This window comes from Martes martes (assembly GCF_963455335.1).
Source record: "Martes martes genome assembly, chromosome: 17".
Classification (NCBI taxonomy): domain Eukaryota; kingdom Metazoa; phylum Chordata; class Mammalia; order Carnivora; family Mustelidae; genus Martes; species Martes martes.
In genome coordinates, this window is record NC_137905.1 from 51356427 (window position 1) to 51384170 (window position 27744).

At 53.8% G+C, this 27744-nt stretch overlaps 2 protein-coding genes across 3 annotated transcripts; both read left to right on the forward strand.

Annotated features, from left to right (window-relative positions):
* The first annotated feature begins 3956 nt into the window (after nt 1–3956).
* On the forward strand, nt 3957–20440 carry SNRNP70 (small nuclear ribonucleoprotein U1 subunit 70). 2 transcript variants are annotated; one of them, XM_080828697.1, is made up of 10 exons: nt 3957–4192; nt 4945–5101; nt 6448–6510; nt 6624–6678; nt 12598–12662; nt 12828–12890; nt 13464–13545; nt 16763–16864; nt 19453–19540; nt 19650–20440. In XM_080828697.1, exons 2-10 carry the CDS (start codon nt 4955–4957, stop codon nt 20272–20274), a joined length of 1290 nt encoding a protein of 429 aa, XP_080684823.1. In that variant the 5' UTR covers nt 3957–4192; nt 4945–4954; the 3' UTR covers nt 20275–20440. The 2 variants fall into 2 exon arrangements, with proteins under 2 accessions (XP_080684823.1, XP_080684822.1); XM_080828696.1 differs by having other exon boundaries at nt 3963–4192; nt 19623–20440.
* A 3693-nt stretch (nt 20441–24133) lies between these two features.
* On the forward strand, nt 24134–27712 carry LIN7B (lin-7 homolog B, crumbs cell polarity complex component). The gene is made up of 6 exons (XM_080828418.1): nt 24134–24331; nt 24732–24850; nt 25132–25203; nt 25819–26028; nt 27093–27256; nt 27603–27712. Exons 1-6 carry the CDS (start codon nt 24295–24297, stop codon nt 27622–27624), a joined length of 624 nt encoding a protein of 207 aa, XP_080684544.1. The 5' UTR covers nt 24134–24294; the 3' UTR covers nt 27625–27712.
* The last annotated feature ends 32 nt before the right edge of the window (nt 27713–27744 follow it).

A 27744-nucleotide genomic window follows, 5' to 3' on the forward strand; every position in this document is an offset into this window, starting at 1 on the left:
TTCTATTTTGTTTTTTGGCGATTATGAATAAAGCTGTAATAAAAATCCATGTACATAGTTTCATATGAACATGTTTTCAGGTCTCCTGAATAATTAGCTAAGAATGGGCTTGCTGGGTTGTATGATAAGTGGATGCTTAACTTTTTCCTTTTTTTTTTTTCCATCAGGAGACAATTGTGTCAGAAGACTCTTTACTTTAATATCTTTTTTTTTTTTTAAAGATTTTACTTATTTGGGGGCGCCTGGGTGGCTCAGAGGATTAAGCCTCCGCCTTCAGCTCAGGTCATGATCTCAGGATCCTGGGATTGAGCCCGGGATCAGATCGGGCTCTCTGCTCAGCAGGGAGCCTGCTCCCCACCCCCCTCGCCTGCCTCTCTGCCTGCTTGTGATCTCTCTCTCTGTCAAATAAATAAATAAAATATTTTTTAAAAAGATTTTATTTATTTGACACAGAGAGAGCATAAGCAGAGGGAGCGGCAGGTAGAGAGAGAAGCAGGCTTCCCACTGAGCAGGGAGCCTGATGCAGGACTGGAACCCAGGACCCCAGGATCATGATCTGAGCTGAAGGCAGACACTTAACTGACTGAGCCACCCAAGCATCCCTAGCAAAGCCATAATTTTGAATGTATCCGAATTTCCAGTTCATATACTCAGCAAGGTCACAAGCTGATTTGCATAATGTGGCTTTCTAGACAATCATCTCAAAAATATTTATTGAAATGGAGCCACTGTTCTTTATGGGGCCATAATTTTGACCAAATAAATAAGCAATTGTTTTCACAGGAGAACATTTTTAAAAAGATTTTATTTATTCATATGAGAGAGAGAGACAGCACAAGCAGGGGGAGAAGCAGAGAGAGAGAGAGAGAGAGAAGCAGACTCCCCACTGAGCTGGGAGCCTGACTTGGGGCTTGATCCCAGGACCTGGAGATCGTGACCTGAGCCGAAGGCAGACACTTACCGACTGAGCCACCCAGGCGCCCAAGTGTCTTTCTTTTTAACAACATTTTCTAATTCCAGTTATTGGCAAAGAGTTCTGGCATCAGTTAATGGCAGCAACACTGTGGCGAGCATCTACATTGTGCTGAGAGGTAGATCGGAACTTAATCCTTTATTTAATAACAAACGAATGTTAAAATGTTCAAACATGGCATTTTGAACTAATTTCAGACTTACAGAAAAGTTGCAAACATAGCACAGAGTTCCCATATATCCTTCACAAAAATCTTCAAAAGTCTTTTTCCATAACCATAGTGCCATTATTTGTTAGGAAATTAACATTGATACAATACTATTAACCAATCATTCCACAAACTTTACTTGAATTTCACAGATTTTTCACGACTGTTTTTCTGCTTCGTCGTCTAATCCAGGATCCCATGTTGCATTTATTCATCTCCTTAATTTACTCTAGGAGTTTTTTGGTTTGGTTTCTTTTGTTTTTTTAAGTAAGCTGTATACCTAAGGTGGGGCTTGAACTCACCATCTGAAAATCAAGTCTCATGCTCTAGCAACTGAGTCAGCCCAACGTCCCATCTGGGAGTTACTTTTTTTTTTTACGATTTTATTATTGGGGCGCCTGGGTGGCTCAGTGGGTTAAAGCCTCTGCCTTCAGCTCAGGTCATGATCCCAGGGTCCTGGGAACGAGCCCCTCATTGGGCTCTCTGCTCGGCAGGGATCCTGCTTCCCTTCCTCTCTCTCTGCCTGCCTCTCTGCCTACTTGTGATCTCTGTCAAATAAATAAATAAGTAAATCTTTTTTAAAAAAAGACTTTATTATTTATTTGAGAGAGAGAGAGAGAGAGAAAGGAAGGGAAGGGGGAAGGGAGAGGAAGAGAGAAAGAATCTCAAGCAGACTGCGCTGAGCGGGGAGCCTGATGTGGGGCTCGATCCCACAACCCAAGATCATGACCTGAGCCCAAACCAAGAGTCAGATGCTCAACTGACTGAGCCACCCAGGTGGCCCTAGGAGTTATTTTTACTGGGTGAGCTCCACCTTCACAATATATCCCTAATCCCAACACTTCTTTCCACCCCCACTGCTACCATTTCAGTCCAAAACACCATCCCTTCCCTGGAAAATGCAGCCTCCTAACCATCTCCCTGTTTTTCCTTCAGTCCCTTTCCTACATTCTTTCTGTCCATAGCCCATGAAGCGATCTCTTTAAAATCTTTTAAAAATATATGTCCTCCTGATCAAAACCCTTTAATTACTTCCTCTTTCGTTTCAAATAAAATCTGCCCTCTCTCTCATGTAATACTCAGCTGCAGGCAAGGATGCCCAATGGCTAGTGAGACAGACTGGGGAACAGAGTGTTCGCATGGTGGCAAAGTTTTACCACCCAGATTACCAAGGGGACAATGTACCCTTAGAAGGAGAGATTTGGCAGTTAGGTCCTTGACCAAGTGGCCAAACTCAGCATCGTAACAGTGGGACCATCTCATGTTTTGGACCTTCAAGTGTGATGCAAGATAAAGTTCACAGTATTACCAGGGAAATGTTCTTGCCAAAAATGCTTAGCTTCAACCTATTCAAAACTTCAGATTCAATTTCCATTTTACAGGCGAAACAGGGTTAGTGGAACAAACTAAACACCATGAGGAGACAATCAGACAAGTCCAGAATGTGGGACATTCTACTGAAAACCGGTCCAAACTCTGGGAAAACCCAAGAACAACAACAAAAAAGGTGTCTGCGTGCATGTGTGTGTGTGCGTGTGTGTATCCAATATTAAAAGAGAGCAATGCAACCAAATGCAATGTGTGAACCTTGACTGGCTCCCGGCTTGGGTTAAAACAAAATATTCTTGGGTCATCTGGTAAAATCTGAATATGGGCTGGAAAATTTCCTAGGGGTTAAAATAATTTTGTGGTTATGCAGGAGAAGGTCCTTATTCTTAGGAGACACCTGCTGACGCATTCAGAGGTGATGTGCCACAGTAATTACTTGGTATGGGAAAAAATACATAAAAATAAAGCAGGTTTAGCTTCATTTTCCTTAAACTTTTTGTTTTGAAATAATTTTAGAATCACAGAAAAGATCCAAAAAATATGGCAGAGTTCCACATACGTACATAAATAAAACAAATGTCAAGATATTTTTAAAGTATGTGCTTTCATGTTACATGTTTCTTGAACCATGAAATTAGTTAATTTTGTAATAACTGCCGTAGTTTTATTAAACAGGCCATTGCATCTATCTGAAAAACTTCTACAACACTTAACTCCTTACAGGTCTAACAGGGCCCTAAGTAACAGGGCTGCCAGCTCTCAGATCTCACGGCCAACAACTTGGGATTCCTGCCAACTGTCCCAAATCAGGGCCTTTGCACTTGCTGCTCAATCGTCTAGATCTCCCTTCCATCCGGATCGGATTTCACCTCTCCAAACGAACCTTCCACTATCCCCTTTCTAAAACAGTCCCACTCTCACTGCCCAAGCCTCTCTCTGAAATTTATTCCTTTTAAATGCCTTATCGTCTCCCCCAGTAAAATGTAAGCTCCAAGACGAAAAAGACCGCCTTAGTCACGTACTACATCTGCACAGCCCAAACAGTGCCCAGCATACACTAGCCGCCGGAAGACCAGTTACTGATTTAGGAGGTTAGACTTCAACGTAATGACACCATTCACATAGGGACTCTTTGCCAGGCGGCGGAGGGGTATTTTACCGTACAGGACAACACAGACATGCGTACAAGATCCGGGAAGTGTGTTTGGAGAAAGGGGCGGAGCATCGAGGAGTCTCGCGCTCAGAGGCGGTTGGAGCCGTGAGCACAAGATGGACAGGGCTCCTGCTGGGTGCGCTACCCGCGTGCGCACTGCGGCCTGCAGCCCGCGGCGGCACAGGAGTTTAAGGCGCCCGGGGGGGCGGGGAAGTGACCCGGCGCGTGCGCAGTGCCCGCGCTGGCGCCAGGTCCCTGTGTGTGGGTTGTGCTTAATCGAGCGGCGCGTGCGCAGCGCGGACGGCGGAGGGATTTGCGACTTGTTCCACCCCTTGCCCCTGTCGCCAGCCGAGGCCGCGCGGGCTCGTGAGCAGCGGCCTGGTGCGCGCGCTGGGCGGGCGACGGAGGCAGACGGACGCGGACGCCGCCGGAGTCGAAGCCAGAGCAGGAGTCCCTGCTGCTGAGGGGCCGCCGCAGCCGCCGCGAGCCCCCGGACCGTCGCCAGGCCGAGGAGGGCGCCGCGCGGCGGGTGAGTGTGATTGAGTGGCCTCCTCGGGTGCGGAGCCGCTACCCACAACCCCCTGCGGTGGGCCCCAGTCTTTTCCCCGCGGCCGGGCCTCTTTCCCGCGCCACCGCACCTCTCTGCACCCCTTACCCAGAGTCCTCTGGGCAGCTGGACCCTCTTCCCGCAGCTCTCCCGCGGCCCCTTACCCACAGGCCCTTGCGGCGTATTGCCTTTTTCTCCCTCGCCTCCTCAGCGGCCTGGACCCTTACCCACAATTCCTTTCGTCTGTGGGGGGCCTGGATCTATTACCCACAAGCCCTGGCTCGAGGGGCTTGTTGCTTCTGAGCCTCTTCCTTGACCGGGGACTTGCTGCGATTCCCGCCCCCATAACCTGCTCTCCAGGGTGGGGGGGGGGCTCCCTTGTAAGGATCCTTGAGCCTCCTTCCCCTCCCCCGCCCCGGCACGCTCACAGGGAACCTCTCAGCCCCACGGCCCCTTGCTCGGGACTCTGACACTTAACTCCTCAGAAACTCTTTTTCAGTCTTTGTTTCCCTGAGCGCCTTTGCCCCACCCTCACACAGCGCTCCCCCCCCCACCCCCCCAACCTGGTTTCTTTTTCAGACTGAGCCTTAGGATCACTCCCGTGTTCTTACAAAACCTTTTTTCATACCGAGACTTTGCCCCCGGATCTCTCTTTTCTTGGGAGTCAGGGGACGGTAGGGGCCTCATCAGTACCCGGTCTCCCTAACTTAAGCCTGTCCTGCTTCTGCTCTCAGACTTGGCAAGATGACCCAGTTCCTGCCACCCAACCTTCTGGCCCTCTTTGCTCCCCGTGACCCTATCCCATACCTGCCACCCTTGGAGAAACTGCCACATGAAAAACACCACAACCAACCTTACTGTGGCATTGCGCCCTACATTCGAGAGTTTGAGGTGAGTTCACTGAGCAGACTTGGAATGGTTTGGGTTCAGGGGGCTGCAGAGCTGGGTTTGGGAGTCCAGTTTCTGGCCATTTTCTAGCTGTGCGATTTACGCAGGGGACTCAATTTTTCCGATCCTGTCTTAAATAGGGTTGATACTGTATTCCTTGTAGGGTTGTTTTTTTGTTTTGGGGGGTTTTTTTTGTTTTGTTTTTTTGGAAAATTCAGGAACTAGCAGTTGAGGATTCAGGCTTTGGAGTCAGGCCATCTTCGGCTCACACGATTTATCAGCTGTGTGACCTTGGGCGAGTGCTTTGTTCTCTTAGTTGATGTCTTCTTTTTTAGTAAGGGGTAGTAGTATTTTTCTCACGATATTGGCAGAGAATTAACTGCAAAACTTGGTACAGGGCTTGACATCAAGTAGTCAGCAGTCATCAGTGTTACCATGGTCACCAGTTTTATTAATAATAGGATGGTGTTCACATGGGCTTGAGATTTTCAGCTCTGCCACTGCAGGGTAAACACAAATACGTGGCTTGGGCTTCTGGGCCTCCCTCCGTCTTTTCATTTGTAAACTGCGGGTGACAACATCAGAGGTGGGTCAGGGCACACCTGAGAAGGGCTGGCACACAGCCAGAAGTCAGAGGAGGCCAGTTCTGGTATCAAGTAAGAAAGGGCTGCTGAAGGTAGAGGAGAGGTAACAGGAGACTGGTTCTTCAGTAGGATTTGCCACCCTTGGTGAACCGGTCCTGGGGAAATGTTATTAGCTAATTAAACTAATTTAATGGCTGCAGGCCTGTGGCACCCTAGATGGCACAGGTCATGTGGCAGTTAGAGTTTAATGAGCGGCTGGTGAGCCCTTCGAGAACTACCCTGATCATCAGAAGGTGTCCGGGTACTGCTTCTGGACTGCGCTGTCAACTCCTTTTGCTTCGACCCTGGTCCTGATCGCCTTCTGTGATAAAGGACAAATCTTTTGCAGGGTGATGTTTATGTATACAGTGGAATGATTTTGATGTTCCTGTACCTTTAAAGAAAGACTACAGAATAAAAGATCAAATTTTTATTAAGCTCGGTGGGTGTAAAGCTGCTCTATCCGGTTGCTATAGAAGTTTCTGAATTCTTCCAGTTTCTGTACTTCTCGTTACAGACCAGCAGAGGTTTGTGGATAGCATTTGTCCATAAACCCATGTTTTTGATCTTTGCCACCCCCTCACTTCCACTGGCCTGGGAACTGTCCCATGTTTGCTTGTATGGGGGGGAGGGGCAGTGAGTGGCTGAGGTGCCTATTGTTTTCTGGATCGGTGTCCCTTGCAACCTGTGTCCCTCCCACCCTGTCACCTCTCTTCTTGTTCCCAGGACCCTCGAGATGCTCCTCCCCCGACTCGAGCAGAAACTCGGGAGGAACGCATGGAGAGAAAGGTATGTCATTTTTGCCTGTTGGCCCCACATCTTTTTTTGCTACTTTCCCCAGGATGTTCCCTGACATCAGGGCACTTCTGTCTGCATTCAGTTGTCCCCCTTTCTCCTGACAGAGACGAGAAAAGATTGAGCGGCGACAGCAGGAAGTGGAGACAGAGCTAAAAATGTGTAAGTGTCTCTTCCTCTCCCATCTCTTCTTCAAACGCTCTTGCACTTGTCTCCCACTGATCCACCCCAGGACTCTAGTATGGGAAGGTGGGATGGTTCACATTTTTAGTTCACAAAGTTGGCCAAACACTGGTTTAGGATGGGGTCTGGGTTGGCAGGAAGGGAGCCTTGAGACCTTGGGCTGGGCTCCCTCGACTGGAGAGCGCACATGGAGGGGCTGCCACGGCCCAGTTTGGTGTCACGGGCTGAAGCAGTGAGGCAGTTACAGCCCCACTTCTGGTCCTTGACCATGGGAGTTTTCCATCCCTTGCAGGTACAGGAGGAATTGGGACACAGAACCAGATACACTGTAGCCATTAACCAGACTTCACAAGACGGGCACATCAGCCTCAGCTGGCTCTGTCTGTCAGAGAAGGGCTTTACAGTCAGAAGACTTGGGCTTTCCTTCTACGCCTGTGAGGCTGGTGAAGCATGTCTCTTTGGACCTTATTTCCTGGAGAGGCATGTTTCCTCAGGGCAATTATGCAGATGCCTAACCTTTTTTTTTTTTTTTTTTAAGATTTTGTTTATTTGGGGCGCCTGGGTGGTTCAGTGGGTTAAGTCACTGCCTTTGGCTCAGGTCATGATCTCGGGGTCCTGGGATCAAGCCCTGCATTGGGTTCTCTGCTCAGCAGGGAGCCTGCTTCCCCCTCTCTCTCTGCCTGACTCTCTGTGATATCTCTCTCTCTCTGTCCAAAAAAAAGATTCTGTTTATTTTTCAGAGAGAGCATAAGCAGGGGGAGCAGCAGGCAGAGGAGGAAACAGGTTCCCTGCTGAGCAAGGAGCCCATTGTGGGGCTCGATCCCAGGACTCTGGGATCATGACCTGAGCTGAAGGCAGACACTTAGCCAACTGAGCCACCCAGGCACCCCAACTTTTTTTTTTTTTTTTTAAGATTTTGTTTATTTGTTATGGAGAGAGCACACAAGCGGGCAGAGTGGCAGGGAGAGGCAGAGAGAGAAAGAGGCTCCCCGCTGAGCAAGGAGCCCGATATGGGACTTGATCCCAGGACCCTAGGATCACGACCCGAGCCAAAGGCAGCGGCTTAACCCACTGAGCTACCCAGTCGCCCATCGCCCAACTTAAAAAATATATATATTTAATTTCAGAGAGAGAGTGGGTGTGAACTGAGGGGAGGGGCAAAGGGAGAGAATTGCCAGCAGAACCCAGCTGAGCATGGAGCCTCACGCAGGGCTCGATTTCACAACCCCGAGATATGCCCTGAGCCGAAACCAAGAGTCGCACGCCTAACCAACTGAGCCCCCCCGAGAGGCCTAACATCTAAAGACACGGATATCGGCTGAGCACACTCTGAGCAGTGACTCACTGCAGTTGCTTTCTTGCCATTCTCAGATGCCTCAAAGGTATCTGAGACTCAGTGTCCAAACCGCATTCAGAATTTCCTCCTCCCACCCACCTGGTCTCCTTGGATGTTTTCTTCAGTGGAACATGGCTGTGCGGCTTTGCAAGTCATGATCTCTATCGTGGGCCGCCCGTTGCTTTTAACACTTTTTTTCCTCCTTTCTCCAGCCTGTCACCACAGCTTGTCTCTGTTGCTCTCTGTCTCACATCTGACCGTTCTCTCCATGTCTGCTACCACCCAAGTGTCCTCCTGTCCACACACCCAGTAACAGTCTAACTGGTTTCCCTACATCTCTGTCTCCACCAAGTTCTTTGGGTCTTTTAAGTATGACTCTACTTCTTTCTTTTCTTTTTTTAAGATTTTATTTGTTTAGAGAGAGACAGAGTGCAAGCACAAGCAGGCAAAGTGGCAGGCAGAGAGAGAAGCAGGCTCCTTGCTGAGCAGGGATTCCCAGTGCGGAGCTCGATCCCAGGACTCTGGGATCATGACCTGAGCTGAAGGCAGTGGCTTAACCCACTGAGCCACCCAGGGGTCCTGACTCTGCCCTTTTCTAACAGCTTCCTTTTGCTCTTGGCGTAAAGACCAAAGTCTCTTTCCTGCCCACTGTTCCAGACATGTCGGGCACCATGCTCCCCTCAGGCTCCAGCCACAGCTGCCTCCTCTTATGCCTCTTTCTTGCCGGAAGGTCTCCTGTCAATGGGCTTTTGCCCAGACTGTTCCCCCGGTCTGTGATGACACCTTGGTTTATTTGTAGCAGCCCTTTGTATCCCCATTCAGCTGTGACTTCTCAGGGAAGCCTTCCGTGACTTCCTTGCTCAGGTGGAGTCCCCGTGTGTGCTGAAAGCCCCGAGACGCACTGCAGGTTGGTCACTTCGGTCTGCGTGGGGGATTTGAAGGGGATCTCTCTCCACTGGAGTTTCCCGACTGCCCCGAGAGAGCAGGGTTCGGATGGGATTTGCTCACTTCAATGGCCCCAGCCTGGCACAGGACCTGGCACACGGAAGCGTTGGCCCCAGTTAGTCTGGGAGTCTTTTCGCTCAGTTGTTAAGGCACAGGCCTTGCAGTCTGACCCACTGTGCTTTAACCCCAATTCTGTCCCTTGCAGCCAAATGACCTTGGGTAAATCACTTGTCCCCCTGGAAGTTATTTTCCCCCCTTTAGGAATGGGGTCTTGTTGTGTTAAATGACACCACAGAGGTGCAGTCAGCCAAATTCAGAATGTGTGAAATTGTAGACAACAAACTTGTAACTCAGTTTCTTTAACCAGTTAAATGACAAGGGAGGCTGGCAGGGAGCCAGACTGTATGGGTTTAAAAATCAAAAGCTCTGTCAGCCACGTGGTGTGGGTGGAACTTGTTTGGATCCGGATTTAAATGAACTAACTCTAAAAATCCAGTTTTGAAACAATTGGCATTTGAGTACTGGGTCTCCAGTTAAGGAAGTAACGTGTTAAGGTGCCGTAACAGTGTGGTGGTTCTGGTTTCTTAAAAGTCTCTGTTAGAGGGGCGCCTGCGTGGCTCAGTGGGTTAAAGCCTCTGCTTTCGGCTCAGGTCATGATCCCAGGGTCCTGGGATTGAGCCCCGCATCGGGCTCTCTGCTCAGCGGGGAGCCTGCTTCTCCCTCTATCTCTGCCTGCCTCTCTGCCTACTTGTGATCTCTCTCTGTGTCGAACAAATAAATAAAATCTTTAAAAAGTAAAAAAAATAAAATACCTCAGTGAGGGGCGTCAGGGTGGCTCAGTGGGTTAAGCATCTGCCTTTGGCTCAGGTCATGATCCCAGGGTCCCGGGATCAAGCCCCGCATCAGGCTCCCTGCTCGACAGGAAGCCTGCTTCTCCCTCTCCCGCTTCCCCTTCTTGTGTTCCTTCTCTCCCTGTGTCTCTGTCAAATGATAAATAAAACCTTTTTTTAAAAAAATAAATACCTCAGTGGGATTGGGGTGCAGTTGAAATGGTTGTGGCCAAGGTTGATAATTGAAGCTGGTTCCTATAGGTTCGTTGTTTTGTTTTCTGAAGTCCTACATGTTTGGACTAATGCATAATTGAAAAGAAAAAAGAATGGATCAAGTACATTAGGGTTTTTATGCGTCTGAGAGCCTCTGTTCCCACTGCTGAAGCATGCTGTGCCTCATCACAGTAAACGGCTGCCCTTCGAGGGGACCTTGTCCTTTCCAAAGCAGTTGGTCTGCATTCTATGATTGATTTCTCACAGCTTTGAGGCATGGCAGGGCTTATTACTCATGTTTTTAAGACAAGGAAAATCGAGGCTTGTTGAGGCCTAGTATGCTTGCTGAGTTCTTTTTTTTTTTAAAGATTTTATTTATTTATTTGACAGAGATCACAAGTAGGCAGAGAGAGAGGGGGAAGCAGTCTTCCCGCTGAGCAGAGAGCCCAATGCGGGGCTCGGTCCTAGGACCCTGAGATCATGACCTGAGCCGAAGGCAGAGGCTTAACCCACTGCGCCCCCTTAACTGTAGTTCTGAGATACTTCCCTGCCCCCCCCCCAGCCCAAAAGTCTCATGAGGTTTCCCCACCACACAGGACAGTTCTTTGAGCCCCTGCTCTGGGTTGTACCTCGATCAGCCCTTTAGCCAAGGATTTCCCAAAGGCAGAATTTCTGTGCCAACACGATGGAGCGCTCCCTGGTGACCTGCCGACCAGCTCTAGTTCTCTGCCACAGTCATTGTGCTGACATGTTCTTTTTTCAGGTGCAGGGGTGCTCTTGGCTGGCTGCACTAGCTTTTGCCTTTAGTCACACTCATGGGCCCCTCGCGGAAGCAGGAACCACAGAGCCTGCCACAGTGTACTTGCGGTGCTGGTGGGCACCTCCACGCTGCCCGCCGGGAATTCCACTCCTCCAGGCAGCAGTCAGCCGTCCCTCTGCTGCATTCCTGCTGCACCTGTTCGACCACCTACTGCCTGGTGTTGGCAGATGCATTTCCTGTTGCTGTCCTGAGACTTCCGGGTCTTCGGTCAGATGCCCTCATCCCACTGAGGTCTTTCCTGGCCTTCCACTTAACAGCTCTCCTGCCTGGGTCTGTCACTGTCTGATAGAACTAAATGGTTTTCTTACCTTGTTGACGGTCAGCCTCCCTGCATTTGTGTCTGACCTCCAAGAGGGCATAGCTCTCTTTTGGTCCGGTTCGCTGTGAAATCCCGGACACTTAACGACGGCTCCAGGCATTTGCTAGTCCTTAATGGGTACCTGTTAGATGAGTGGATGAGAGCAGCCTGGTGCAGACCTAGAGACCAGGGCACAGAAAATGACAGTGCGGAGGGGTGACGTAGGGTGAGCAGCTTGAGGGGGCAGGTGCAAAGATGGGGCTGTCTTCAAAGGCTGCCATCAGTTTCCAGGTAGTTATTCCTTTAAATGTGGGCTCATTCTGCTGGTTCTCTGAAGTCACCTTGCACTCTGCAGTGTAGCCCTCTCACAGGAAACAGATCTGGAACTTTATTTCGCTGGCTTCTTGCAACACCTGGACTATCTTCCTGAGAAGCCGGTGCCTGGACGTTCAGCGTGGAGCCTGGTAGTTAGAACCCCCGGCCTGTGAGGTCAGGCTGGGGTGTAAAGCCGGACTTGGCCTCTTTGCTGCTCTGATGCTTCTTCCTTTTCCACGCTTCAGGGATTGGCTTTGTTTCCATTTGCAAGATGACGAATCCTCAGCACCCAGCACAGTGTCGGGGCCTAATTATATGTGCGATGAATTATTAATGTTCCTTTTCTCCTGTTCCCCTACAACACGGCAGGTTGTTCCTGAGGGCGGCACTGTGTCATGGAGGAACTGCCTCCGCTGGGCGCTGGGCAGGGTGCCTCTGGGGCCCTGGCGGGAGTCGAGGGCCATCATGTGGGGTTGGGTCACCATAATCTGAAGAGGACTTCTTCCCGGGCCTGAGCCTTCAGAATCCCTTCCGGAATGGGTTCTGTAGTAGATTTTGGCTCCTGTCTGCAGAGATGGTTATTCCTCCGTGGCCTTGTGGGCCGAGAATCTGATCAGCATCTTGTGCCCTCGCTTTCTCCCTGAGGCACAGAGGCCAAAGCGCATAGGGAAGAAAGCAAGGCTCTGCCTCTCTGGGGCCCTCTCCCAGCCTTTGAGCTAAGGTTTTCCCACAGGCTGTAGTTGAAAGCTGTGCCATCGGGTGGCAGTGCGGCCCTGCAGGTGAGGGAGGAAAGCACCACCCCCCCACCCCCAGGCCCAGGGGTGATCCGGCTGCCTCCACAGAGATGCCCAGTCTTCCCCTGGAAGGGACCGGAGCCTTTGCATGTATAGGTCTGAATGGCATTTAGGGTGGTCCCGCCCAGTCAGCTTGAGGTCAGCCTCCCCCCTTCCCCTGTCAGCCTAAACTGACTACTTGTAGAAGGGCCACTGTGCTCTAGGGCAGCTGGAGAGAGGAGCATGCCCAAGGTCTCCAGGTCGCCAGCGGTTTTCTTCTATCGGGCCTCTGCCCGTCTGTGTGTGTCTGTCTTGCTGGGTGAGGCTGTGGACACTCGGTCTTTACACGTTGTGTTCTTCTCGTGCAGGGGACCCTCACAATGATCCCAATGCTCAGGGTGATGCCTTCAAGACTCTCTTTGTGGCTAGAGTGGTGAGTCCCCAGCTCCCCACCCCTGGAGCGCCAGAGGAGCTTAGATCCCTGGGCTGCTAAGAGCTTGAGTGTGGGACAAAGAACAATAGGCTAAGTCCTGGAATGTTCTAAGGGCTTTGGGATGGCGCACTTCTCCATCTTAACGTCGTGTCTGTCTCCCAATAGAACTATGACACGACAGAATCGAAGCTCCGGAGAGAGTTTGAGGTGTACGGACCCATCAAAAGAGTGAGTGAACTGGGGCTTTGGCTACTCGAATTGGGGCACGATGCGGGGAGGAAGAAGGCTGGCTCCCGGCCCCAAGGATGCATCCCGTTATTTTGGGGCTTCAGAGGCCGTGGCCAAACTTACTGTTTGTAAATAAAGGCTTATCGGTGACCGGCCAAGCCCGTTTCTTCACTCTTGTCTGTGGCTGCTGTTTCTGAAGGCAGAGTCAGGTAGTCAGACCCTGAGGCCCTCAGCTGGAAGTACCTGCTGTCTGGCCCTTCAGAGAAAAAGTGTAAATGTGTGTGCTGACTCCTGTTTCAGAGGAAGGCTTTATGTTTAACCAGCATGTCTTACATTCACTGAAAAGTCCCCTGAGCGCTCTGGGCCATAGCGAGGGCTGGGGACCATTGTGCACACGCTGCCAAGCTGGGTGCTGTAAGACCCACAGTCATTCTGGGCTCCTGAGAACAGGGAGAAGGGTCTGAGGCCTCTGTCGCTGGCAGCACCCAGCCCAGGGCCTTGCGCACAGGCTGGTGATTGAAGGGGTGGGATTTCCTAGTCTGAGAACTGATTTCTACCTGCGGCCCCGCCCAGATACACATGGTCTACAGTAAGCGGTCAGGAAAGCCCCGAGGCTACGCCTTCATCGAGTATGAACATGAGCGAGACATGCACTGTGAGTACCTCCCGGCCTGAGCCCTGCGCTCTGACCCTCTCTCTCCTCTGCTGCCCAGCCCCTTCCCGTCGTCTGTCCCCACCCCCTACCCTGCCAAACCTGACATGAGCAATGTCTCTCCTCCTCCTCCCTCTGTTTCTGATATATCTTTTTTTTTTTTATATACGTGTTTTTTAAAAAACAAAAACCAAAATCCCCCACAACGTGTGTGTGTGTGTGAACCTGGGGAGGTAAGTGTCACACGTTGAACCTCAGGGGCAAGGAGGGAACTGGGTGGGGGCTGGGGCCAGCTGGAGGTGGGGGAGGGGTCGGATGTTTGGGGAGCCTCTCCCCATTCCCCCCACCAGCATTGGGGGCGGCCAGGTTGGAATGAGGACTGGCCTTTGAACCTGCCCTCTCTTTCCCTCAGCAGCGCTGGGGCTGGGCCACCCGACCCTCCGCCTCCCCACCCCTGGCCCCCCACCCTGTTCCTCAGCGGGCAGTGGGTTGGTAGGCGTGCTTAGCGCCTGCCCCCACCTCTCCAAAGCCCCCTTTGAGGCTGCGGCGGCGTCCACACGGGCAGGGACGGGTGGGTGGGGGCGGGCAGGGCTGCGGCGTGTCCAGGGGCCGCCGTATTAATTGACTGTTCTTATTGTCACTGCAGCCACCACGCAGCTGGCTTGCAGCTGATGCTTACGCTCCCCTTACAACACCTCAGTGTATGGTTGGTATAAGGGTTTGTATCATGGGTAAGATCACTCAGCACCGCACACCAGCCCAGCTTAGCCAGGCAGCTCAGGAGCAGTGAGGCATCCCTCCTCCCATTCCCAGTCGCCCCCTCAGCCTCCCCGCACCCAGAACCCTTTCCTTGTTTGGGTGCCCTTTGTCCCTCCTGCCGACCCTTCCCCCAGTCCGTATATGCTCTCTGATAGTCTTGCTGATCCCAGGAAGGGAAGGATGAGCCCTGATGGGAAAGGCAGCTAGCCTCTCCGGTTGGGCTCCACTCAGCCCGACTTAACCTGGCTTCATGGCGTCAGCAGCAGGGTTACGGGAATACTGCAGACAGGGCGCACTAGGGCGAGGGCTCCATGTGGAACCCTTCAACCCTTTGCTCCTGGCCCCCGTGCTTTTGTGGGGCTGTCACTGTGGTGGCCCTGGAGAATCTTTTTGGTTGCTAGACTCAGGGTGCTGTGCCCCTTTTCTGTCTGCCTTATCATGGTTGAGGCCTGCCAAAGGGCTGTGGTGGCCAGCGGCTCTGCCGAGTGCATGGAATTGGGGGTTGGGGTGTGGGAGGGACCGAGTGACAGGCTGCAAGCAGCTGAAGGTGTTGTAGATTTTACTTAAGACCCTTCCACTGTCTAGAGACCTAAGAGAGGGAGAGAAAGAGAAGCCTAGAAGTACACATGTCACATGGTTTCTTTGTTGGTACTCTTGGGTTGGGCCTCTTCTGGGGTTTGGGTTACTGAACCAGAGCAGGGTTCCTTTGCTTGACTGTGTTCCCGGTCCTTAAATCCCTTCTCCCCCACTACCCTCCTCTGGGTTTGGGGGCCAAATGGCCCCTCCTCCTCAAATCACGGGCAGCACTCCATCTCCTGGACCCCCCAGGCTGTCTCCTTGTGTGCCAGCCTTTTGAGTGGCAGGTGGTGGGAGGGAGTGTGGAATTCGAGGTGGAAAAGTCCTTCTACGTGCTGCGAGGGGGTGGGGCGTGTGCTTAGTTTAGTGTGGACTTTACTGGGAAAGGTCAGGGCGGACAGGTTCGCTAAGGTCTCCCCAGCCTTCTTTTTAAAAATTCAACAAGCTAGTCCCCGGGCTTTACCAGCTCCTAGACTTGACGTTAACCCTTGTCTCCCCCGTCTTTCAAGGCCTCCATGAGGTTTCTTTGGGGTCCACCACTTCCTCTGCCTGTCTCCAGGTGGTGCAGGAGATGTGGTTCCTCTTCCTCTCTGTGGCTCCCTAGAACCCCCCACTTCCCTTCCCTGTAGCTTTAGCTGACCCCATGGTGGTGGGTGTGGGGTCTGTGCGCGTGCTCAGGTAAGCTTGGGGGCTCCAGGTAAGCGGTCCCGTGTCCCCCCCCGGGAAGCCCGCCTCCTCGCCAGGCCCCCAGGAGTTGCCGAGCCCCCCCCATCCCGCTCGGTTTGGACACCCGCAAGGCCGGCATCGGTAAATGGCACCTTTTTCTCTTCCTCTGGTTGTTATTTGGGGGGGAGAGGGCTGGGGCGGGGCAGGGTATTGTGGTTGGTTAAGGACAACCCCCTAGGCCAGGGCTGGGGGTGGGAAAGAGACCTTTTTGGCCTTCCCGACGCCCCGTGTGAGACAGGCCTGGGATCAGGCCTGCCCATCACTGTGCCCTGCCCAAGAGCAGGAACATGCCTCGCCCTGAATCTCCCCCTCTACTCCTCACCCATCCCGAGAGGCTCCGGCTGGGGTTGGCCTCCCAGCATGTGTTGAGCTGGGGGTGTGGAGGGAGAGATGGGATGGGGGCTGGGATTGGGTGGCAGTCAGTCGGCTCAGGTAAGGCAGGAATTGTTGGTAGCACCGCACGCCTCCCATGCCTCCCTCCACTTACCCTCTCCCCCAGCTGCTGTAGGGGGCCCCTCCAGGCCCCCTGGGAGCACCATAACCCACCCTTCTGCTCCCTGCCATCTCCTAAAGATTTCTCCCACCCTTTTCTGGTTCATTTTCTGTTCTGATGTCTGTTCCCCCCATGCTCACCTCCGCCCCCCCCCCAAAAACACAAAAAAACAAAAAGGAAAACCGGTGTGAACTGGGGTGCAGAGCGGCCCAGCTGGGCCTCCTGCCCCAGCATGATGGTTTAGGGTGCATGCCTGGGGTTGTGGAGGAGCCCTCCCCCACAGCAGAGTCCAGCCTTAAGTTAACCTCCAGTTTCTTTGCAGCAACTTTGGCCGCCTGGGCAGGAGGGGGCTGCTCTGTCGAATGGGAGTAGGAAGGGCCTGGGCGCCCAGGGGCGTGGTGGTTGGGGTGGTCTTGCTCCCCCCCAGTAGCGATTGGGGGGTGATAAACAGGTGCCAAGATGGAGCAGGCCCCTCCTGGTTTGGGAGAGGGTTGGTCTGGCTGTCCGTTGCCTGGCTGTCTGGTGGGCGTGTGCGTGTGTGTGCGCGTGCGCACAGAGTGCATTGATGGGGACGTGCGGGTGGGGATGCCACAGAGCTGGGCCCTGTCCTGACTAGAGGACCCTCTGGGGACTCCTCCCCCTCCCCCCTCCCCACGTCTGTTGCAGCCGCTTACAAGCACGCAGACGGCAAGAAGATTGATGGCAGGAGAGTCCTTGTGGATGTGGAGAGGGGCCGGACTGTGAAGGGCTGGCGGCCCCGGCGGCTAGGTGAGCACTTCTGCCGGGACTGCGCCCCCCGTGGGCCTGACTCCCTTCTGCATCCTTCTGCTGCTTACTGTCTTCCCTTCCTCTTTCGCCTTGCCTGGCTGCTGCTCATATTCTCCCCTCCCTCCGGCTCCTCTTGTCACCATCATCCTTCCTGGGGGCTGTCTTCTCATTCTGGGTCACTGATGAGCAGGAGCACTGGCTTGGAGAGGCGAGTCTGGGACCAGATGCGCTTGTGCACTTACTAGCTGGTGCATTTGGCCCTCTTCCTGCCTCATTTCCCTTGATCCTGGAAAGTTGGGGTAACTGCAGAGTTCACTGAATTCACAGGAAGCCCAGCTTGGCCAGTGGCACACGGTAGGGCTCATGAAGGTTGCGCTGTCACCCATATAGTCTTTGCTCTCGCTCCTTTGTTTATTCATCGGTTACCAGCTGTGTACTGTGCTTTCATTCGGGAGCAAGACGTGGACAGCCTCTGTCTCTGATTGTTACTCAGCTTGTCAGTCAAGGTCAGTTTGGTTGCAAGTATTAAAAGCATATTTGAGGTTTTTAAAGCACAAAGGAGCCTTGTTGGGAAAGAATCCTGGGAGTCCCTTGGCGCCCAGACATGTGTGATGGGCCTCCCGTGCACCTGGCGGCTGGGCCCTAGAGCTGCCCAGAGCCGCCCCTGGCGTCCCTGCAGCCCGCGTCCACCTTGCCTGCTGTCCCCGCAGACTGGTCTCTTCTGCGCTTCCCTGCACAGGCCCCGGGCCTGCTCTGCCACTTCTGTTTTACCCCTAGTCCTGGGTGTGTCTCTGTGCTCTGCGGTGCTTGGATCTCAGGGGCTCAGCGTGGGGCCTGGACCTGGGGCTACGGTCCTGCCATCCTCTCGGGCCTGTGAAGGACCTGCTCCTGTGAGGGTGAGTGACGGCTCTCCGAGAGAGGCGGTCCTCCCCCGGCCGACACCTCAGGCGGGACTGCTGCTCTTCTCCCGGCTCCCCGTCACTCTTCTCACCCTGTCCTGGCCTGGGTGGCCCAGACCACACGTGCACCTGCTGAGCCTCAGACATGAGAGAGCTTCTTACCCTGCCCTCGTTTCTGGGGGGTGGCGTGAGTTTTTCAGAGTGTGCTGTTTGCAGTTGTAGATTCTGGAATCTCAGAGTCTTCTAGTTCAGCTGGCATTCAGGCTTAGTGATAGCAGTACATCCTGACCCAGCATATATCTGGAACAATAGCATCCAGAACAAAAGTTCTGTGAACAATAATTATCTTTTTTACAGAGAATATGTACTAGTAATTTATATTCTGTTGCTTTATTTTGTTTTCTTAATATATTGGTTCAAGCCATCCGATAAATGATGGGATCCACAGCTGGATCGTGACCTGAAAAGGGGAGACAGTAGCCCGTGCTACGCCTGCCCGTGATGTTCCAGATGCCTGGCAGTGGCCTCTCCCGGCTAGAATGTTTGCTCTCCACACGGTCTTTCTCCTTTTTCACTGGCCTTGCTAGAAGCCATTTCCTTATATGGAACTCGGGCCTGCCTCACTGAATCTTTCTTCCAGTCCGAGTGGTGCAGAGGGGGGCACGAGAGGGGATGTTCTGGAGTCGGCTGGGAGCCCGAGCCCGGCTCTGCACCTTCGTTGCCAAGGCCCTGCGCAAGTGACTTTGTTTTCCCGTCTGCAGAAGGCGCGCTCCCGCTCCTTGGAGTCATTGGGTCGGTCCCCTGACTCTAGCACTAGACTTTCATCTTCTGGCTGCTGTACCACGTGCTGGTTACGGCGAGCAGAGCCAGTCAGTCCCGACCTTGATGGTGCTGAGAGTCTGCCGGGAAAGGCAGGCGCCCGTCAACTCGCACGGGTGTGTAAATGTGAGCTTCCGCAAGTTTCAGGAGGCGCATATGGTCTGTGAGTGTGTGGTGGAGAGCAGCTGAGTCCGGTAGGTCAGGGAAGGCCTGAGGAAGTGGCGCTCCGGCTAAGACGGGAAGGGTGAGTAGGTTAGCTCCCCGGGGAGGGTGAGATTCTAGGGAGAGGAGTGATCGCAGACGGGGGCAGAGGGGAGCTGGAGGCTGCGAGGAGATTGAGACCACTCAGAACGTAAAGAACCGGGGCCCCCGGTTGAAAGGTGGGCAGTGCAAAGCCATTGGAGGCTTTGAGGCAGGTCAGTTCGAAGGGTCACTGGCTTGGGGCGCTTGGATGGCTCAGTTGGTTAAGTGTCTGCTTCGACTCAGGGCATGATCTCTGGGTCCTGGGGTTGAGCCCCTTCCCTGCTCAGCAGGGAGTCTTACTTCTCCCTCTCTCTGCCCCACCCCCACTCATGCGCTCTATCAAATAATTAAATCTTCAAAAAAAAAAAAGTTACTGGCTTAGGGCGGTGTGAGGCGGCCGCTGTGTGGGAAGGTTGTGCGAGGCTCTGCGGTATCTGGAGGCTGGGGCATGCGCTTTGGAGTCTGAGTGCAGGTGTTTCCCAGCTGGCACCTTGTGAAAGTCCTCACGTGTCTGCAAAGCGTGGCTCTCCTAGTGTGGCTGCATCCTTCCTTTGGCTCTTTGGTGCCCGATTCCCTTCCCTCAGCGCCCTGCCCAGACTGACCCTCTCTCGCCTGCTCCCACCCTAGGAGGTGGCCTCGGTGGGACCAGAAGAGGCGGGGCCGACGTGAACATCCGGCATTCCGGCCGGGATGATACTTCCCGCTATGATGAGAGGTAAGATTGGGCAGCCGGTTTCCTGGGATGGGGGTGGTCACGTGGGGGAGCCCTGCCACAAACCTCTGCCCACCTCATCCAGGCCCGGCCCCTCCCCGCTGCCCCACAGGGACCGCGACCGGGACCGCGAGCGGGAGCGCAGGGAACGAAGCCGCGAGCGAGACAAGGAGCGAGAACGGCGACGCTCCCGCTCTCGGGACCGGCGGCGGCGCTCACGGAGTCGCGACAAGGAGGAGCGGAGGCGCTCCAGGGAGCGTAGCAAGGACAAGGACCGGGAACGGAAGCGGAGAAGTAGTCGGAGCCGGGAGCGGGCACGACGGGAGCGGGAGCGCAAGGAGGAGCTGCGTGGTGGCGGAGGTGGTGGTGACATGGCAGAGCCCTCTGAGGCCGGCGATGCGCCTCCTGACGATGGGCCTCCTGGGGAGCTGGGTCCTGATGGCCCTGATGGTCCAGAGGAGAAGGGCCGGGATCGTGACCGGGAACGACGTCGGAGCCACCGGAGCGAGCGGGAGCGGCGTCGGGACCGTGACCGAGACCGGGATCGCGAGCACAAGCGGGGGGAGCGGGGTGGCGAACGGGGCAGGGATGAGGCCCGAGGTGGGGGTGGTGGCGGCCAGGACAACGGGCTGGAGGGTCTGGGCAACGAAAGCCGAGACATGTACATGGAATCTGAGGGAGGTGATGGGTATCTTGCTCCGGAGAACGGGTATTTGATGGAGGCTGCACCCGAGTGATGAGGGCCTCCCCCTGTTTTGGACGTGTTCCTACCCACCCCCTGCTGTCATCCTCTCCCCTGACCTTGGCCACCACCCAAGTTTGCCAGCCGAGGGTAGGAGTCTCCTTATTTGTTCAGGCCCCTCAGATTTAAAAATAAATTTCCTGTTGATAATGAGCACCTTGGTTTCTTCACTGTTCTTCCTGTCTTTCCCCTACCAAGGTCGTCACCTGACTGTTGATAGCCCCACTTTGGTTTGTGTCCCAGGGCCTGCCAAGGACCTGGGCTTTATGATGACCTAAGGCTGGAGGTGCTCTTTAAGGGTTCCCTCCATTAGGATTTTTGGTCTCTTTGTGATTTCCTTCCTCCTCTTTTTTTAATGTCTGCCACACATTCCCTGTGGGCCTATCCCTGCCCTTGTCTTGGTGGCTGGGTGGGGCTCCAGACACTGTTGCTCAGTGGGAGCCGCGGGTTTGCGTGAAAGGGAAGCTGTCGGAGTTGGGAGAGCAGGGAAAGGCTGAGGAGATGAACCAGGAGCACAAGCTGCAGAGGGATGAGATGGGGTGCCACGGAGCAGCTGCCCAAGGCAGGGAGTGCAAAGGGCCTGTGGTTAATGATAGCTCATGAGTATTTTTACTTCCTGCCTGCCAGTGTCAGTGGAGGATTAAAAAGAGACCAGGAGAGCTTCCATCAGCAGTTGAGATTCCGGCCGTTTCCGGAGGGTGAGGACACTTCAGGCTGGTGACCCCTTGAGAAGGAAGCCAGTGAGCCTCACAGAATCCCAGAGGGGCTCGAGACCGCAGCTGCCAAGTACGAGTATAGCAGACTCCAGAATCGCTGCCTGGAACGGCTGTCCTCCGTTTCAGCCCTCAGGATGCCTAGGAGCTGGGCATTTTCTGCACAGGCAACTACAGGACCTATTTTTGTGTCTGAGGATTTTCTCAGTCTATAGGTAAACTTGGCCTGATAACCCAGAGGCAGCCTGTCCGCTAAATCTGACTGACACAAGGATTATGCTTTTTAACTGCCTCATTCTACCTAAGCGTACAAAAATGACAGCCAATGGAGAAGATCCTGCAGCAGGAGACCACAAGCTAAATGAAAAAACTGGTTCTGGAAGGAAGAATTTAGGGACTAAAAGAACTCCGTGCCTCTAGTTAGTATATGCTCATAGATATCTCAGATACTGCACCTGTGCTGCTGGAATTGGCCATGAAGAGCAGGGTTTGGGGCTAGCGTGGCACAGGCATGTTACACGAAGCCTGGACAAAATCCGCGGGAGGCACTGGGGAGCTTGGCTGGAGGGTGATGCCTAAGAAAAGGAAAGCACACAGGTGAACCTGTTAGCCCTCCCCTGTTCCCCAAGGGCATTTGCCACTTGAGCCTGGGGGAATAGACTCAGAAAGTGGCAGTCCACTGGGTTGAATTCACACGGGTTAGACCACATAGATTGGACTTAAGGGCAGAATTTCCAGATGGGCCGCTGAGCCCCCAGTTCCACGTGCAGCCTTCCCTCAAGACATTTGCCAGCTACTAAACTGCTTGCTGTCCGTGTAAGACCTGCCCACAAAGAGCTCATGAGAAAGCAGTAGCTGGATGCTAGCGAGCTGAGCAGAGGTGGCAGCAGCCACTTGCACACTTGCATTTGCCGTGGCTGTGCGGAGATCTCCGTGGAGATCTGAAACTGGACCCATTGGGATTACAGATGATCTCCTTGCTGGGAGAGGACTTAGCTCTCTGGGGGAAGATCTAATTCAAGAGCCTCTGTGATTTCTAGTACACAATGCTCAGCATTTACTCAAAAACCATCAGGTATTGTAGAAAGAAGACCTGAGTTGCTGAAAACCAAGGGAAAAGTAGCCAACAGACCCAGGCATTCTGCTGTTGGGAGTTACCAGAGAGTGAAATAACCACAGGTTCACGAAACAAGGAAAGGATGGAGAGCTTTGAAGAGATCTGCCATCCTTAAAAGAAAAAAATTTTTTTTCAAACTTTAGAACTGAAAATAACAAATTAAGAATTTAGGTGCATTTTGCAGTTCATATACTACATAACCCAAAATATTTCTGTTAACAACACATTAGAAGTTCTAACGGGGAAAAGAGACACACTTTCTCGAAAGTAAGAGGAACCTCACAGTCTCTTAAGGAAGTTAATGATACATGTCACCAAAACAAGGGGTTTACAGGAGAGGAAACAGGATCCATTTCAGAGCAGTGAGGGGAAAAAACCACCGGGATGGCAGTTTCTAGAGAGCGGTTAGTCCAGGCTGGAGTCAGGGCTCTGACTCAGGTTCCCAAGGACTTTCAGAATAAAGAAGGTTCAGTCGCTGAATGGATGGCATTTATCATTTCACGAGGTCCATAAACCAAGCCATCGTGCTGTATGGACCCCTTAACCTACTACAGTGATGCATGTCAATTATTCCTCCGTAAACCTGGCTAAAAAAGACTGAATAAAATATGTTGTGATGGAAAGTTTGAAAAGTTGGGAATGTCATGGAAGAAAAGCAGACTGAAGTCGCAGGAATAAAGCTGTAAAGGAAAGGAAATGTGATCAAAGAACACCCTAGGCTCTCTAGTAAACAGTACTTACCATGTGAGCACTTTATTGACTGCCCTAAAAACTGGTAGCATAAAACTACCATGGGAAGAGAGCGGAAAGGTAAGAGCAGAAAATCAATACATAATATATTACTAACACCTAGAATTGAGAAACAGGTTACTTAGATTTATAAGCAAAACATCTCTAAGTTGTTGCCTCTTGCAGCGGGGAGACTTAGGACAGGCTGGTGCTTTTTGATATTAGCCCTTCTGTGTTTGATTTTGTTTTCATTAACCTTGTTAAAATGAGAGAAAAATACTACGGAGAGGGATAGACATACCTGCTCTAGTCCTCTCACTTGGCAAAAGTCCTTTTCAGGATTCCATTTCCCCATCCAGCTAATCCTGCTGATGGGCAACAGTCTTCTCCACAGTCTTCTCCACCTTTCCTACATTTCTCTGGCCTCTCTAGAGTATGTGATACCATTGCCCACTTCTTTTTTGAAAACCCTCTCTTAACAGTTCCTCCCACCCGGTTTTCCTCCCACTTTCCTGCCATTCTTTGTCTTTTTCCTAACTTTGAAACGGTATGAGTTTCAGAACTCAGCCCTAGGTCCTCTTTGTTGTATATTATCTTGCTGCCAGCTAATGAACACAGCCGATCACTAAGTCAGGGCCAGACATTTCCAAATCTGTCCAGCTGTCCTTCCTGTCTCCTGACCTCCTCCAAGCCATCACAGGATTGCTGGGGGAGCCTTACTCGCTGGTGCCCCTGCTTCCTCTGTTGCTGCTGCCGTCCAATCCTGTCCCCACACCCTGGCTACACCGATCTTAAAATACGCATCTGAGTATCACATTTAACTCTTAGGAGTTACCATGAAGTCCAAGGTCGTCATGTGTATGCTAAAACCAAGGTCGTGTATAACCTGGATCCCGCCTACCTTCTCACCCTCACAAGCCACTCTAGTTTTTACTTCGTGGGCTCTTTCTGCTGGAAAATGATTCGTGCCCCACCTCCCGATGATCTTCCCTCCAAGGACTAGGTCAGTGGCCCTAGAACACCTCCTCACTCCTGATATCTCATCACAGCCGTAGTTGGTAGTCTACCTCCCCTCCTCACAGACTAAATTCCTTAAGGGGAGTGGGCTTGTCTGCCCTGCTCACCATCGTGTCCAGATGTTTAACAACGTTTGTTCGATGAACGTGGTAAAGAGAAAGCGGAGAGACCGGTGTGGCGGGCAGGGCAGTGAAACGGAGGAGGTACACACAAGCTGCAAGAGGAGGGGTCGCAAAGCGGACAGACGGTCGGCGACCGTGGCCTCGGCCGCCAGACAGGCGTGGCAGCAGGTGGCGCGGCCGCGGCGCCGGGATCCGAGCGCACGTCGAGCCGCGCCCCCGCAGGGGGCGCCCGCCGTCTGGGGCGTGGCCTCGAGCAGCCCCGCCCTCCTCGCCGGAGACCGGCCAGGCGGGCGGCTCGCGGCGGCGGCGGCGCAGACATGGCTGCGCTGGTGGAGCCGCTGGGGCTGGAGCGGGGTAAGCGCGCCAGGGGGCCCTGCCCACCGGCCGCGGCCCGCGTCCGGGACCCCGGTCCCCGCCCCTCCACGGCGAAGCCCCGGCGGGTGGGCGGGCAGATCGAGCGGGGGTGGGCGGGGCGGGGCGCCGCAGTTTGTGGGTGTGGGAGGGTCCGTGGGCTTAGCGGGCCCAGGAGCGGCGCCCACCGCACAGCCTTTCCTGTGTGCGTTTGGGGATCCGGGGGCGCAGGGCTGCCGGCCGCAGTCTCCTTTGCCCCCGGCGACTCTGCGGGTGTCCTACTGGGACTCGGCTGTCTTTCCCGGGATCTGTCAGCGCTCGCCCTTACTCGATTTCTGGCCGCATCGCTCCGTGCTTATCTGTGTCTCTGACTCTGTCTCTGCGCCCCGCCCCCGCCCCGCAGACGTGTCCCGGGCGGTGGAGCTCCTCGAGCGGCTCCAGCGCAGCGGGGAGCTGCCCCCGCAGAAGCTGCAGGCCCTCCAGCGAGTCCTGCAGAGCCGCTTCTGCTCTGCCATCCGGGAGGTGAGAACAGCGCGGCGCCGGACACAAGCAGGCGGCCGCCGTCCCAGTCGTTGCCCAGAGCCCAGGGACTACGCCTCCCGGCAGCGGCTGGGCCGGCCCGCCTTGGGGTGCCCGCGCTTCAGCTCCGGGGTTCTTCGGGAGTTGTAGTTTCCTTGGGCTCCGGGTTGCGGGGGGCGGGGCCGGGCCGATCCTTGGGTGGGAGGATCCGCGGGCCTGGACTCTGGTGTTGAAAGAAGGGGGGCCCCCCTGGTGGTTCTCTGACGCTACGGCGTCTTCACCAGGTGTATGAGCAGCTCTACGACACGTTGGACATCACGGGCAGTGCTGAGATCCGGGCCCACGCCACAGCTAAGGTAGGTGCCCCCTACGCCATCACTCATGGTATCCACCGAACCACCTGGTCTAGCTTAGTAACTTCCTAAAGTCAGTCGTGCCTGTTTCTTCCTACATGATTTTTGCCAAAGCTTGTACCAGCTTTCGTTACTATTATTTACTGATATTATAATCTCATAAGTTGTACTTAAATGTCATTTAAAGGCATCTTTAGCAACTTCAAATGGAAACTATTGCCGCATACCTGACATGAAGATACCTTTTAATACCTATACAATGAAATAGCATGAGACACTGAAATCTTACTAAACTCTAGTTGTATGCTGTTTCTTGCTGCTTCCTGGCGGCTCTCAGCTTCTTCCAGGCCTTGTTTTTCTCTATTAAAAATTGAGATTGGCAAGAGTTGACTATTGAAGGTACACTCACCAAATGGAGACATTCCCTTCGACATGTCTGAAGCATCCAGACTGAATTAAGAGAGAGTCATTACAGTGCAAGCTTGGTGTCCCCTGTGTGGGGAAAGCGATCTGATCCAAATTGCTCTCCCTGGCCCAGATCCTACCCCCTCATCCGCCTGCCCCCCCCCCCCCACTCCATGGCGCCGCCCTCACCTCCCAATGCTTTCTCTCCCCCAGGCCACGGTGGCTGCCTTCACAGCCAGCGAGGGCCACGCACATCCCAGGGTAGTGGAGCTGCCCAAGACAGATGAGGGCCTGGGCTTCAACATCATGGGGGGCAAGGAGCAGAACTCCCCCATCTACATTTCCCGTGTCATCCCTGGAGGTGTGGCTGACCGCCATGGAGGCCTCAAGCGTGGGGACCAGCTGCTGTCAGTGAATGGTGTGGTGAGTGGGGACTGAGGCTGGGCTCACAGTCTGTTCCAGGTAGCACAGTCCCTGCTTTTCACATTCATTCAACATGCAATGATAGAGTCCTGCGTGCTGGGCGCCATACAGATCCTGAGAGAAGTTTGCCTCAGCTCCTATGTTCAAGGACTCCCTTCTTGGTGAGGGAGATTGACTGGAATAGTCCTAATCTGGGGAGATCATAATGAGGAAGCATAAAGCATTGCAGAAGCCCACATGTGGCTCTCACCAGACCAGTGTAGATGAGGGAAGTTTTTGCAGAGAAAGGAACATCTGAGTTGGGTTTTGAAGGACGAGGAGGAGTTCTCCAGGCAAATAAGGCAGAGAAGTGTATTAGTAGCTAAGGGTGTTGTAGGTAGCGGCTGGCACTCTGCACTCCTCTGAGCTGAACAGAAAGGGCTTCGGTCTAGTGGAGGACTGGAGCACGAGGTTAATTCAAATCACTGCAGTTGGAAGTAGACAGCAGCACAGCTGGATCGGTAGTGGGGGTCGGCTACGCAGGGCCCGAGGGCCAGCCTGAGAAGCTGGGACTTGGTCTCAAGGGTTCTGGGGAGCCTTGGGAAGGCTGTGAAGAGGAGACGGGGAGGCTCAGCTTGGAGGTGTAGAAGGATCCCTTTGGGACTCTACAGGGGATGGATTGAAGGTAGAGACTGGAGGCCAGAAAGTTCTAGGGAGAAGGCTAGGTAAAAGTCGACCAGGGAGAGGAGGAGGCCTGAGCCGGGGCCAGGGTGGTGGGGACAAAGAGGAGGGAATCAGCAAGAGGGAGAGGGCTGGGATTAGCAGGCTTTGGGGACGGAGGGGGACAGAGATGGCCCTGGAGTTCTGGCTTAGTGAGGGAGGACAGATAGGGCTTGTCCCCGACATGAACTTGGAAGGTTTTGAGGGAGGACACTGAGCCAAGAATAATTACTCTCCCCTGAGGCCACGAGGCCTTGACCTCTTGAGCTGGTACCAGGCCCACCAACAGTAGGTCCCACTTCCAGGGCTGGGGCTGGGGGAGGGTGGTAGGCCCCAGGCCCAGGTGTCTGTGCACTGCCCTGCAGAGCGTTGAGGGTGAGCAGCACGAGAAGGCAGTGGAGCTGCTGAAGGCAGCCCAGGGCTCGGTGAAGCTGGTGGTGCGTTACACACCTCGAGTGCTGGAGGAGATGGAGGCCCGCTTCGAGAAGATGCGCTCTGCCCGCCGGCGCCAGCAGCACCAGAGCTACTCGTGAGCCCTTTGCCACCACACCCCTGGGGCCTCCGTTGCCTCCTTTATCCCCAGAGTCCCAAGCCAGGCCAGTGATTTCTGGGACCTTCATGGCTACCCCCAGCCCTGGCTCCTCTCCCTGGGGTTCTGACCCTTGACCCCGACCCAGGCTCTCACAAGCCATTCTGGCTACATCCCATGGGGACTCCCAGCTCACCGTCATCTTGAGATCTGCAGCCTACTCTCTGGAATCCCTCAGTCCACTTCCCTGGGCCCTTGGCTCTGGAACCCCAGGCCTGGTTCTCTCCCAAGCCTCCCCAGGTCCCCTCCCCTGAGCTTGGCTCCCATGTCTTCACCCTCTTTGCAGGTCCTTGGAGTCTCGAGGCTGAAACCACAGTATTTGGACCCTCACCCCGCCCCCTCCCCTGTACAGTATTTATTGTCACCGGCTCCTTATTTAAAGATCTTTGACCCTCACTGAGTGTCTGTGCGTCTGTCCTGCATCCTGG